At 52.8% G+C, this 12310-nt stretch overlaps 1 protein-coding gene across 1 annotated transcript in view; it reads left to right on the plus strand.

Moving 5' to 3' along the window:
* The window catches only part of Fer1l5 (fer-1 like family member 5), a 47256-nt gene extending 35746 nt beyond the window's left edge, over window positions 1-11510 (plus strand). The window contains exons 32-53 of the mRNA XM_051204279.1: window positions 1659-1840; window positions 2032-2193; window positions 2476-2580; window positions 3623-3769; window positions 3848-4010; window positions 4170-4195; window positions 5079-5129; window positions 5237-5341; window positions 5775-5894; window positions 6366-6527; window positions 6725-6816; window positions 7195-7365; window positions 7560-7708; window positions 7941-8080; window positions 9206-9294; window positions 9506-9601; window positions 9762-9903; window positions 10103-10202; window positions 10282-10472; window positions 10636-10745; window positions 10991-11138; window positions 11241-11510. Of these exons, the coding sequence (XP_051060236.1) occupies window positions 1659-1840; window positions 2032-2193; window positions 2476-2580; window positions 3623-3769; window positions 3848-4010; window positions 4170-4195; window positions 5079-5129; window positions 5237-5341; window positions 5775-5894; window positions 6366-6527; window positions 6725-6816; window positions 7195-7365; window positions 7560-7708; window positions 7941-8080; window positions 9206-9294; window positions 9506-9601; window positions 9762-9903; window positions 10103-10202; window positions 10282-10472; window positions 10636-10745; window positions 10991-11138; window positions 11241-11465 (2876 nt within the window). The 3' untranslated portion in view covers window positions 11466-11510. The remainder of the gene's footprint in view (window positions 1-1658; window positions 1841-2031; window positions 2194-2475; window positions 2581-3622; window positions 3770-3847; window positions 4011-4169; window positions 4196-5078; window positions 5130-5236; window positions 5342-5774; window positions 5895-6365; window positions 6528-6724; window positions 6817-7194; window positions 7366-7559; window positions 7709-7940; window positions 8081-9205; window positions 9295-9505; window positions 9602-9761; window positions 9904-10102; window positions 10203-10281; window positions 10473-10635; window positions 10746-10990; window positions 11139-11240) is intronic.
* Window positions 11511-12310: the final 800 nt, after the last annotated feature.

Genomic DNA, 12310 nt, shown 5'->3' on the forward strand with positions numbered 1-12310 from the left:
GAATGCCAAACATCTTTGCAACGTTACACAAACATTCCACAGCATAAACAAATGTAACACAGGATGCCCTTGTCACTCAGCTCTGACTCCTATCCCCCAAGGCCCAACAATGCATCCACATACATCAGTGGTAAATATGTAACAAAGATGCAGATCCCTCTCCCCAGAAGCTTGTCTCAGTTAGGGTGACAATTGCTGTGATGAAACGCCATGACAAAAACCAACTTGGGAAGAAACGGTTTTATTTCTCTTACAGTTCCACATCACAGTTTACCATCAAAAGCAGTGAGGGCAGGAACTCACACAGGGCAGGACCGTGGAGGCAGGAGCTGATGCAGAGGCCATGGAGGGTGCTGCTTACTGGCTTGCTCTTCATGGCTTGCTCAGCCTGATTTCTTACAAACCCAGGACCACCAGTCCAGTGGTGGCTCCACCCACAGTAGGTTAGACCTTCCTACATCCATCACTAATTAAGAAAAAGGCCTGTAAGTTTACCCACAGACTGGTTCTCCCCTCCTCTCCTGAGACAGACTTTCTCTGTGTTAGCCCTGGCTGTCTTGAAACTAGCTCTGTAGACCAGGCTGTTCCCAAAGTCACAGAGACCCACCTGCCTCTGCCTCCCGAGTGCTGGGATTAAAGGCGCACACCACCATTGTCAGCCAGAGTTGTCTTATAGAGGCATTTTCTCAATTAAGGCTTGTGTCAAGTTAACATAAAACTAGCCAGCCCAAAGCTTATGCTGTAACCTAGGGAGAAAGACCACCAAAGACTACACATCCAGGGTACCCTTGAGATGTGATCCCAATGCTGTGAAATTTAGGGGGGGGGTGTTGAGCAATTCAGTCACTTATCTGGGGTCACTTAGTAGGCCTAGAAAAGGAAGACACTTGCCTGGCAGATGACTGGAAAAGAGACTGGGACATGAAAGAGAGTGACACATTGGGCTGGAGAGCAGGCTCAGTGGTTAAGTGCACTGGCCGGTCTTCCAGAGGACCCAGGTTCAATTCCCAGCACCCACATGGCAGCTTACAACTGTCTGCAACTCAGGTTCCAGGGATTCCAACACCCTCACACAGACATACGTGCAGGCAAAGCACAAATGCACACGACATAAAAAAAAATACAAAGACAGACAGACAGACAGACATTCTGGGGAACCATGTCACATAAGGCTTTGTAGAAAAGGGACAGGAAGGAGGTCCTGTGTGAGGAAGATGCATAGAACCATTTTGGAGGTAAACTGAGTACTCCCACACTGTGGTAGAAGATAAGCAATGGCTGGCAGGGCTTCCGAGATGTTTGCCAAGCTCTGTGTCCCTTGAACATCACCAGCCATGTTGAAGGACACTTAACCGCTGCTGTGGACCATCGATAACGGGAAGCCTTATCGCTAAAACTTTTCTACAAGAGCCTTTTCCTCCATCCCTGTGAAAGCCAACCTGTCACCACAGTGGGCACGACATCCACATGGATGGGAACAAAGGTTCCCCTGGCCTGTGGGATATACAGGGTTGGTCTGCAGCTGCTGCTGAAGCAGCATTCTAGAAGGGCTGGCTGGTGGTGGCAGGTGCTGCCCATGCCGAGTCTCTTCAGGTCTAATGGCTGCCGCTGCAGAGACAGTTTGGAGCTGTGACGCCTGGCCCTCCTTCCTGCTCTAGAGCCTTTCATTCGAGTGGTCTTCTTGAACTACAGCCTGTGCACCCAGACACTACAAAGCTCTGCAGCTCCGACGTGGGCCCAGACGCTCATCTTCCAGCACCTTCTGCTGTTTGAGAACCCCAAGGATACCAGAGAGAACCCCCCATTTGTGGTGCTGGAACTGTGGCAGCATGACTCTAAGGTACAGCAGGCCGTGCCCGAGGGAGCAAGATCTACCTCAGAGCTCTGCTTCTGGGGTAGAGGGGTCCAGGACGCTGCTGTTCAGGTGTCATGAAGATGTGTTAAGCCTCACCTTCCCCTTCTTCCTCAGAAGTCGGTGAGGGAGGAGGCCTGGTTGGGCCTCCATAGTCTCTGAACTCCCTTCTCCTCTAGGGACACAAGGTCTTGTGGGGAAGGAGCATGTTGCCCCCGGTGGTTTGGCTGGACCTGGAAGGCTGGACCTTCACCCCGCTAAGGTGGCACCCACTTGTGAAAGAGTTGGGAGAGGAAGAGGGTGAGGTCTTGGCCTCCTGTGAGCTGATTCTCGAGACTGAGGTACAGATGAGAGGAGCAGGCTCGTACCCCTCCCTGGCCTACCTCTACCTCCAGGGTTCCACAAACACCAGGGCCTACCCTTTCCCCTCAGGAAAAGTCTGAGAATCGGGGACCACACACTGGAGTCAATGCTGTCTCCCCCTGAACTCCCTTCAGCTCCAACACATGGGTTCTGGGACTTCTCTAGCTGAGCCCTCTAAGGGACTCGTTGGGTGGGGATAGGAGCAGCAGGTCCAGCCCCCCAGGCCTCCAGGCTCCCTGCTTTCCCTCCTTTGCCTCCAGAAGCTGGAAGACACACCTCTGCCAATCCTAAGTGTCCAGTGTAAGGATGGGATATACACACTGCCCAAGGACATCCAACCAGCAATGAAAATGATGGCCATTGAGGTGCGTGCGTGCAGATGGGGAGGGGTGGGCACGGGGAAGCCTTTCCCAGAGCAGCCGAGGGCACCCTGGAGCTCTTCGTGAGACTTTCCTGAGAACCTGGCCCAAAGCTGGGACCCTAAGGACACATTCTCAGGAGAGGTAAGAGAGACAAGACAGCAGAGGCTTGGACAACATGGCGAGTCAGGCAGGAGGCGAAGGGGGACCATCTTGGGTTGGTCCCTGCGCATCAGGAATTGATTTCCCAGCAAGGAAATCAAGGTTCAGAGACAATACATTGCAGACACAGTGACCAGACACTTAGGGTCAGAGCCACGGTGCAAGCCTATCCCCGCATGAGGCCAAATAGAGGTCTCCACATTGGTTATTCCGTGCTCTGTTGCAATTTGGCAGAGAGAGAACTCAAGTATTCCTGGAGCGAGTGACTCCTTAAGACCGACCAGTGCAGTTGGTCCCTGGTCAACCCCCAAGGGGGCTTTCATGAAGGGTATGGACATTCCTGAGGTGCCACTGTCAGTTGAGAGAGAAACCTCAGGGCGCAGGGTCACTGCTTAGTCATGGACCTGTCTGGGACACAAGTCAGTAATGTAGAAGCAGCAGCTGAGAACTGTCTAGATCAGCAAGCAAGCAGTGAGCAGGAGTACTGCTTAATCTGCTTGGAGGCTAGTAGGGGTGAATGGCAGATCAGCTGATGGTTAGATGGCACCTTCTTCATGGAGCTAGCATGCCTTGAGAGGCAGCCTGTCCCCTCACAGGTAGGGAGACTGGGAGGAGCCTCAGATGCACCTCCAGGCCAGTTCACCCCCTCCCTGATTAAGAGGTGCTATCTGGGCCAGGCATTGGTGGCACACCTTTAACACCAGCACTCGGGAGGCAGAGACAGGCTGATCTCTGTGAGTTCGAGGCCAGCCTGGTCTACAGATCGAGTTCCATCACAGGCTGCAAAGCTACACAGAGTAACCTTTTTTTCTTTCTTGAAAAACCAAAGGGGAAAAAAAAAAAGGTACTATCTGCCCATTGTCCTGCTCCCTCCTGGTTCTGACAGATTATGGCTTGGGGCCTTCGAAACATGAAGAAGGTACGTTACCCACAGCTCCTGGTGGAATGTGGGGAGGAGTCCCTGAGGACAGAACCCATCAGTAACTACCAGGAGAATCCCAACTTCCCTCAGACCAACTTCTTCCTCACGGTGGTAAGAGGTCCTGGGAAGGAAGGGGTTGGACAGTCTTTCTCTCTGGAGGAGCCTTACATTCCCCTCTTTGGGCTGTAGTTCATGCCAATGGAAGAGTCGTATGCATTTCCCCTGGTGGTCAAAGTGGTGGACAACCAGGTCTACGGCCAGGAGATTGTGGTGGGTCAAGCCAACATCGACTTCCTCCAGCCCTATTTCTGTGACCCCTGGGCTCTGAACTACACACCTGTAAAGCTGCCAAGTATGGTCCCTTCTCCTGGTCCCGTCTCCCAGCCCTCTCCTGCTCTCCACAGGAGGCCCTCATTGGGAGTAGGGTGGGACCCTGGCTCCCTCATGGAATTGGTGCCCTTCCTCCTTGGCTTTTCCCTTCCTGTGGCTCATGACTGTGTTCTCTCCACAGTCCTGTCTGTGAAGAAGCCTGATACCGTGAGTAAGGGCCCCGGGCTACCTTCTTCCGAACCATTTATATAAATGACCCTGTCCCTGTAGAGGAGAGTCTAGGAAAACAACCTGTACAGACTTAACTGTACAGGATAAGGCTAAGGGTTGGCCCTCACCAAGTCTGCATGTGAGAATCAGCCGAGTGTTTGGGGAAGGTTAGAGAGTCCCAAGGCAGGCACTGTATAGACTAAGACCCCCTTACCTGAGACTCGGGCCACTGAGGGATCCCACTAGAGTTGCCAGTCATTAAGATTTTGTCCCAAGTCCATGTACCTCTAATGTGCTCCAGTTACAGCTCTAGGGCAACATCACATTTTAATGCATAACAGTTCCTAAATGCCTTCATCAAAAGTAGCCGCTGCTGGGCAAAATGGTACATGCTTGTAATCCCAGCACTCAGAAAGTGGGACAGGAAGATTGAAGGTCTGAGACAGCCTGAACTACATAAGCAGGGCACTGTCTCAAAAACCAAGGGCTAGGGATGGACTCAAACGATAGACTGCTTGCCTAGCTTGCACAGCCCCTGAGCTCCACACCTAGCACAAGATATGGGAGGGAGGGAAGGTTGACTTTGCTGGGCGGGGCACAGTGGTTAGGTCTGTAATCCCAGCAACCGAGAGGCTAAGGCAGGGGGACAGCAGCCTAGACGTGGTGAGAATCTCGGGGGTAAAAAGAAAAAGATTCTGTCTGCACAGGCTGAGACAGTGCAAGGTTCTGCATTTCTGAGCACCTGTGAGTCCTGTCTATGCAGATGGGCAGTGAATGCTAAGAAGCCTGCTTCTCCCATCCTGTCTGCACCCACAGACGGGAGAGCTGTGAGCCCCTACCTCAACCACGTTCTCCATTCTCCAACCTTCTCCCTGTCCAGTTCCTAGACTTCCTCTACAAGAAGTTCTGGTTCGATTCCAGCAAAGATGAGGTAAAGTAGACTCGACCAGGAAACCAAGGACAACCCCAATTGGTTGGGGGGTGAGGGGGGGCGCTCTAGCCCCGCCTGAGAGCCAGCCAAACCCCCTTCTGTGGCAGGATGACTATGAGCATGATGTGGACTGGTGGAGTAAGTTCTTCTGGGCCACGGGTGACGCTGACAAGTCCCCAAACTACAAGTACAAAAGCTACCACCTCCTAAAGGTGAGAGTCCTGGCAGAGGGTGGAAAGACGCCTCCATTGGGAGGGGCTAGGGACTTAGCCCTGGTTTTACAGGAAAACAAGTGGCAGAACTGTTGGTTTGATTTGCCTTGTTTGGAATAAGAGCCTGTGTAGTCCAAGCGGGTCTCCAACTTGCCATGTAGGTGTAGATGACCTTGAACTCTGAGCCTCCTGAGTACTAGAATTGCAAGTATGCACCATCACCTTGAGCTTATTGGAGTGCAGGGATGAAGCACTCTCCACCTAGGTGGGAGGAGGGACTTCCTACACCCCACTAAGAGCACCGGACACCCTTCCGCCAGCTGCCCCCTCTGAAGCAGGCAGTAGGGGCGAACACTTTTGGAAAAGGCTTGGGCGCTGGTGACCCCTTCATTTCTTGATGGTCCCAAGTCCAGGCCCTGCCTATGCCCTGCAGGTGTATGACTGTGAGCTAGAGGCAGTACTAGCCTTCCAGGGCCTGCAGGACTTCTGCCAGACCTTCAGACTTTACCAGGAGAAGCCCAAGGTGGACAGCCCTGTGGTAGGGGAATTCAAGGTGTGTCAACGCCCGCTGGGCTCCCTGTCTCCCTGTAGCCCATCGATCACCAAAGTTTCTAATAACAACCCCGACGACCCTGAGCCAGGGCCTGAGACACAGTCCCAGAAGTAGAGTGACAGATCAGTAGGGGACAGAGGGAGGAAAGACCTTCAGATTCCCAGCACTAGCTCCTGCTGGTCCCCCAAAGATGCAGGACACATTCAAGCCTGAAGGGACGGATGTGCAGACAGAGTGGGCATTGACATAGTCTGGGACACCAAGTAGCTTCAAGTGCTTTTGCCCAGTGTCCCTTTAAACTTGGTCCCTGCCTGAAGACCCCTGCTCACCCTCAGCCTAGCCCTCTCCCTGCTGAACTAGGACGGGAGGGGGCGGGGGGGGGCGGCCTGGGTGGGGGCAGGGGACCCGGAGTGGATTTACAAAATTAAGCCAGCACTGTGACAGTGGGCCGCCAATGTCTTCTCACCCCAGGGTCTCTTCCGCATCTACCCCTTTCCTGAGGACCCAGATGCCCCCGAGCCCCCGCGTCAGTTCTCATCCTGGCCGGAGACCGGCGACTTCCCTCAGAAGTGCATAGTACGGGTGTACCTTGTAAGAGCCATCAACCTGCAGCCACAGGACTACAACGGCCTGGTAAAGAAGCAGTCCCACCTGTCACCAGTGGTCCCCACCCCAGGTCTAAATCACGGCATGCCTCAGTGCTTCAGGCTGTCTGTACCCACACAGGCACTACCTACACACAGACCGCACAGTACCCGTCTGCTGCACCCCAACCTCCCTGACCAACCTGACTGCCCCCAACTTCCTTCCCTTTGCGTCTCTCCCTGCAGTGTGACCCTTATGTGATCCTCAAACTGGGGCAGACGAAACTCGGCAGCCGGGACTCATACTACCCCAACACTCTGGACCCTATCTTTGGCACGTGAGCTGCCCCAGTCCCCCAATGCCACGTCTCTAGTCCTCCGTGCTGTGCTGGACCCCAGCTCCAGAGGGCAGATGCCTTTCCTCAGAGCCTCCACCCGCTCTTAGGGGCTCAGCAGGTGGAAGAGAAGTAGATTATCCACCAGCCACCTTTTCACACACTCCCACACACCCCACACATAACTAAAAAGAGAAAAGAAAAAGAAAGTTACCTTTGGCCACGTCCGGGTACTGGATGCTGGGGGACAAAAGCATAGCCCGTGCTCTGCTACCCACACTGACTGTGAATGAAAGGATGGGGCAGGGACCTTCGGCTGAGACGCTGGCCAGTGAAGCAGAGTACATGTCCACAGCCATGTTCCCATCCCTGTCCCTCTAGGGTGTATGAACTCACATGTAACATCCCACTGGAGAAGGACCTCGAGGTCCAGCTCTACGACTTCGACCTAATTACTTCTGATGATGAGATTGGAACTACAGTTATCGACCTTGAGAACCGACTTCTGTCTGGCTTTGGGGCCCGTTGTGGGCTCTCTACATCCTACTGCCAGTGAGTGTGGACCCACTCAGCGAGCAAGCTGGGTGCGGGGAAGTGTGAGAGGCCTCAGCTCCCGGAAGAGAGGCTGAGAGCTGGGCGGGGCCCCCCTTTCTGCCCATGTTTCCGGTGCCCTCACCTGCAGCTCTGAGCAGTGTGTTCTCTGGGACCTGATCCTTCCCATCCATCCCTCTTGCATACGCCCACAGGTCAGGGCCTTTTAGGTGGCGGGATCAGCTGTCCCCGAGCGACCTTCTGGACCGCTATGCCAAACAGAAGGGGCTGCCTCCACCCGTATTTGACGTTGAGAATGACACAGTGTTCTACAACGGGGAAAAGTTCCAGCTGCAGAGCTTTGGTGAGCACCGCACACTTCCAGCCTTGGGGAAGCAGCGTGGGCCCCAGAATGAAAGAGTGCAGAGAGAGAGGAGGGCAGGATGAGGAGAGGGGGCCCTTGGCTAGGGAGAAATGACATCTTTCCAATCTTCCCTTCTTCTCATAGAAGGCAACTGGAGCCAAATGTCCAGACAGGGCTAGGGAGGGCGCTCAGATGGAAATGTTAGTGACGTCATGGCCCCATCTTCCATCAGAGTCCACACCCCCTACCTTCGAGGGTTTGGGGCCTAAGAAGGAGCGCCTGGCACTGTACATCTTGAACACCCAGGGGCTGGTTCCTGAGCATGTGGAGACCCGCACATTATACAGTAACAGCCAGCCAGGCATCGACCAGGTATGGACTGGACTGGATCAGGAAATGGGTGTCCATCCACCCAGGACATAGTTCACAGTGAGACGCAAGGACAGGTCAACAACTCACATATGTGCACAGACAAGAGCCAAGCATGTTTTGCGCATTAGTAAGGAAGATGCTCCAATGACGTCGCTTAGAGAGCATCACACCTGGAAAGGCTATAGGAAATGGGTGCCTCAGAACGCATGTGTAAGCTCTAGGATGCCCCACCAACCACTAGTAACACTGTGCTCTCCTGGGGAGTAGGGAGGTGGTATCATAGTTCAGAGGGCACAAACACCGCAAAACCCAGTTCTGGCTGCTTAGCTGCAAGCTATCTTCTCTATGGCAAGGAAGTAGGGACACAGATCCCCAAGGGCACCTTAATTACCCCTCATTGTCCAACTATTAAAAATGGCTCCATCGTTCCACAGATCTTTCAACATTCATGAAGTCTTCTGCTAAGCAATTTTCTAAAAATAACCATCCTCATTAAACTTTCTCAAATGGGCCAACTCTGAAGACTAAAAGTAGGTCAGGTAATCTGACAGGCAGGACATATTTGCCTCTATTCCAAGGCCATGGTGCCACCCTTCCCCATCCTCTACTCGCCATTTTTACCACGACTTCTCTGACGACTCTACTTTGTGGCCAGCTTAATACCATTAGGTTTTGGACACACAACACAAAATGGCCTTGCTGACCATCCAGGTTCCTTACTGAAGGCTTCCATGCTGCTGAATACATGAGGCCCAGCCCCAACAAGGATCCCCCTCACCCATCAACAGGCCAGGCCACCTACCGTGTGTGACCTCCTCACTCCCCACCCCCAGTTCATAAGTGAAATCTCAACATCCATTCTTGGTCTCAGAGCTGGCACCCTTCACCCTTACCCAGTCGCTTTCCCAGCCAAAAACTAAAGGAGTTGGCAGGTGCTTATTTACCACCTCCCAGAGACCTCTGTGCTCCACCCCTGAGTGTCAATAATGCAGTCTCATCCAAGCCTGAGACCCTCATGCCACCTAACTGGAGAGAGAGAGAGAGGGAGAGGGAGAGGGAGAGAGGGAGGAAGGAAGAGAGAGAGCGTGCAGCAACCTCCAGTCAGCAAATCCATTCTGGCTCTAGGGAAAAATACAAATGTGGGTGGACATCTTCCCCAAGATGCTGGGGCCTCCTGGTCCCCCAGTCAACATCAGCCCCAGAAAGCCTAAACGGTGAGTAATGCTAAAGCCCAATCCTAATTATGGCGCTCCGGCTCAGCCCCCAGGATGCAGGGAGCCTCGATTCCAAGCGGTGGGAGTTCTCTATCAGGCTTAGAAAGAGCTTTCCTGCCCAAGTTCAGGCTCTCTGGGCAGCTCCTCCCTCTGCAAGGCTGTCGCTGGGGGGTGTGGCCCTCAGCCCAGCCTCAGAGTGCAGTGGCTGCAGGTATGAACTGCGCTGCATCATCTGGAGTACCACCCAAGTGGACCTGGTTCGCAGTACCTTAAGCAAAGAGAAGATGAGTGACATCTATGTCAAAGGGTAGGCGGGAATGGGGGGAGGGCTCCAGAAGGCCCCTTAGTTACCTGGTTCTGTCACCCTGCTAAAAGCCCCCTAGTCCTGAAACATCTCTCTGCCACCACTTGTGTGTGGTGGGACGGGGCTCACCTAGGAACCCTAGGTAAAAGGACTCTGTCCTCAGGTGGCTATTTGGGCTAGAGAAGGACATGCAGAAGACAGATGTCCACTACCACTCCCTGACTGGGGATGCCATCTTCAACTGGAGGTTCATCTTTACCATAGACTACCTGGCGACAGAGCATGTCTGTGTTCAAAGCCAGAAGGTAAGGGACAGGCAAGAGAGGAGGGGATAAGAGCCTTAGGGTCCCAGAGACTGCAAGCTCTGTTGGGATGTTAGGGACATTTCCTCAAGCAGAATCCCTCTTCCGTGATAGTCTGTCATTACTGACTAGTGAACTAATGGGTATCCAAGGGAAATGTCCATGAGGTAGGCCATTAACACAGCTTTCTACTATCCTCCAGGACTACATATGGAGCCTGGATCCCACATCAAGGAAGTTTCCAGCCAGGCTCATCATCCAGATTTGGGACAATGACTTCTTCTCCCCTGATGACTTCTTAGGTGAGGTCCTGGTGTAGCGTTTGTGACAAAGGATAATAAACAACACCTCGTGTTGATGATGGCCTTTCTCTGAGCTCAGGGGTCCTGGAGCTGGATTTAACGGACATGCCCCTTCCGGCTGAGAGCAGCAAGCAATGCTCCCTCAAGATGATGGAAACTGACTCCAAATGGCCCTACATGCATCAGAAGCGTATCTCTATCTTTAAGAAGACCAATGTAACTGGATGGTGGCCTTGCCAGGTCAACGATGGTGACAAGTGGCGTTTGTCGGTAGGAGCTGGGGAAAGGGGTTTAGTGAATAGGACCGCCATGCCATCTAACCTGGCTCTCGCCAACTTCTAGGACCTCAGCCCAGGCTCCTTTCCTTTGGGGAGGTAGGGAGGTGGTCCTGAGATGACCTTGTCTCCTGCCTCTTGGTCTTTGGCATCTCTAGGGTAAAGTGAAGATGACTCTGGAGATCCTGCCAGAGAGGGAAGCTTTGATCAGGCCAGCAGGGCAAGGCCAGTCAGAACCCAACCAATTCCCAAAACTTCATCCCCCTGTGTAAGCACCCTGTGGGGCAGAGGCACGAAGCCCTGGCCTCCTCCTCTGCATAGGGTGGTGACTGGTGGGCCTCCATGTGGAAAGGGACAGTTACTTCCTCCTACATGGCTAAGTTATAGTCGGAAATAAGACTTGGAGTTGGTTGTAGGGGGCTCCCCAATCCTGTTTTTAAAAAAAGGCTCTGGATAACTTGACCTGAAGGCTCCTCTTGCCCTCCATTCTCTGGCATCTACTGTCACGGACAGACGAAATGACACCTCTTTCTTGTGGTACCGGTCACCTATTAAAAACTTATGCTATGTTATCTGCAAACGCTACCGCTCCAAAATCCTATGCTTATCGGTGATACTGGTTATAGGGATTATTCTGTTCAACTTCATCTATTCGGCTCCGGTGAGTGCTAAACCCTGTGGAGGAGGATAAAGGCCACTCTTATGTCAGCTCTCAGTACATTCGGGTTTCTACTTAGGCTACTCTGGTGTCTCTTCTCTCTAGAACTATCTGGCCATGGCCTGGATCAAACCTGAACTTCGGCTGAATCCTCCCATTAAAATAGTCAACCTCATCGGTTCAGTAAACACCAGCAGTATCAACTCTTCCATCTTCAGCATGGAGGGTTCAAAACTACAGCCTTTAAAAAACAACAAATCGGCGGTCCTCCAAGGACCCAGGAACCACATGAAAGACGTCATTCCAGAGATTCCAGCTCCACAAGGCTAGGTGACCTGACTTATCTTTCACCGGCCAGGCACCCTGTGCCTTGGATTTGCCAGCAGACCCTCATTTGAGTCTTCTAGGACATGGCCAAGGGGCCGTGCATATTCTGACACACATGTTTAGAGACCACTTCTAACAAGAGCAGAGCTGTTAATTTTCTACTGAAATAAATACATTTTTCTAATGAAGCTACCTTGGAATTTGGGGGTTGGGGTTAAAGACAGTGTGAAAGGCTGGATACCAGCTCTTTATTGTGAGACTTGGGAAATGATGCCACATTTAATCACCCCTTCTAGCCCTGGATTCCTTCTATGTGTAGAGGCTTTGACAGAGAAAATAAGCAAAGGGTACTGTGAGTTGTAGGCTGGGGCCATGGCTTTTTCCCAAGTAGGAGTGCACAAGAGCCACACTAGGGGCCAGGCACTACCCCACGCAACACATACTCTGCCGCTACAATGCCCAGAGACATAGCCTCACTAGCCTTGGGAAACATTTGTTTCTGCAACAGAAGCAAGAGCTGGGGCAGGGCACATGATGCTGAATGGGTGGCTTTCTTGTTCGCTTTTGTTTTCTGGGACAGAGTTTCTCTGTGCAGCCCTGGCTGTCCTAGAACTTCCTCTGTAGGCAAGGCTGGCCTTGAACTCAGAGATCTACCTGCCTCTGCCTCCCGAGTGCTGGGATTAAAGGCGTGCACCACCGCCACCAGGCATGGGTAGTTTTCTTAGACATTTCTCAAATGGGAAAAGGCCAGCTCCCAGGCAATGTGGAGACCACAGATCCTATGTCCTGATCTCTAACGGCATCAAAGTGCTCGTGAGCAGGGATCACACAAACCTGACTCACCCTCT

This window comes from Phodopus roborovskii, unplaced genomic scaffold, assembly GCF_943737965.1.
Source record: "Phodopus roborovskii unplaced genomic scaffold, PHOROB, whole genome shotgun sequence".
Classification (NCBI taxonomy): Eukaryota; Metazoa; Chordata; class Mammalia; order Rodentia; family Cricetidae; genus Phodopus; species Phodopus roborovskii.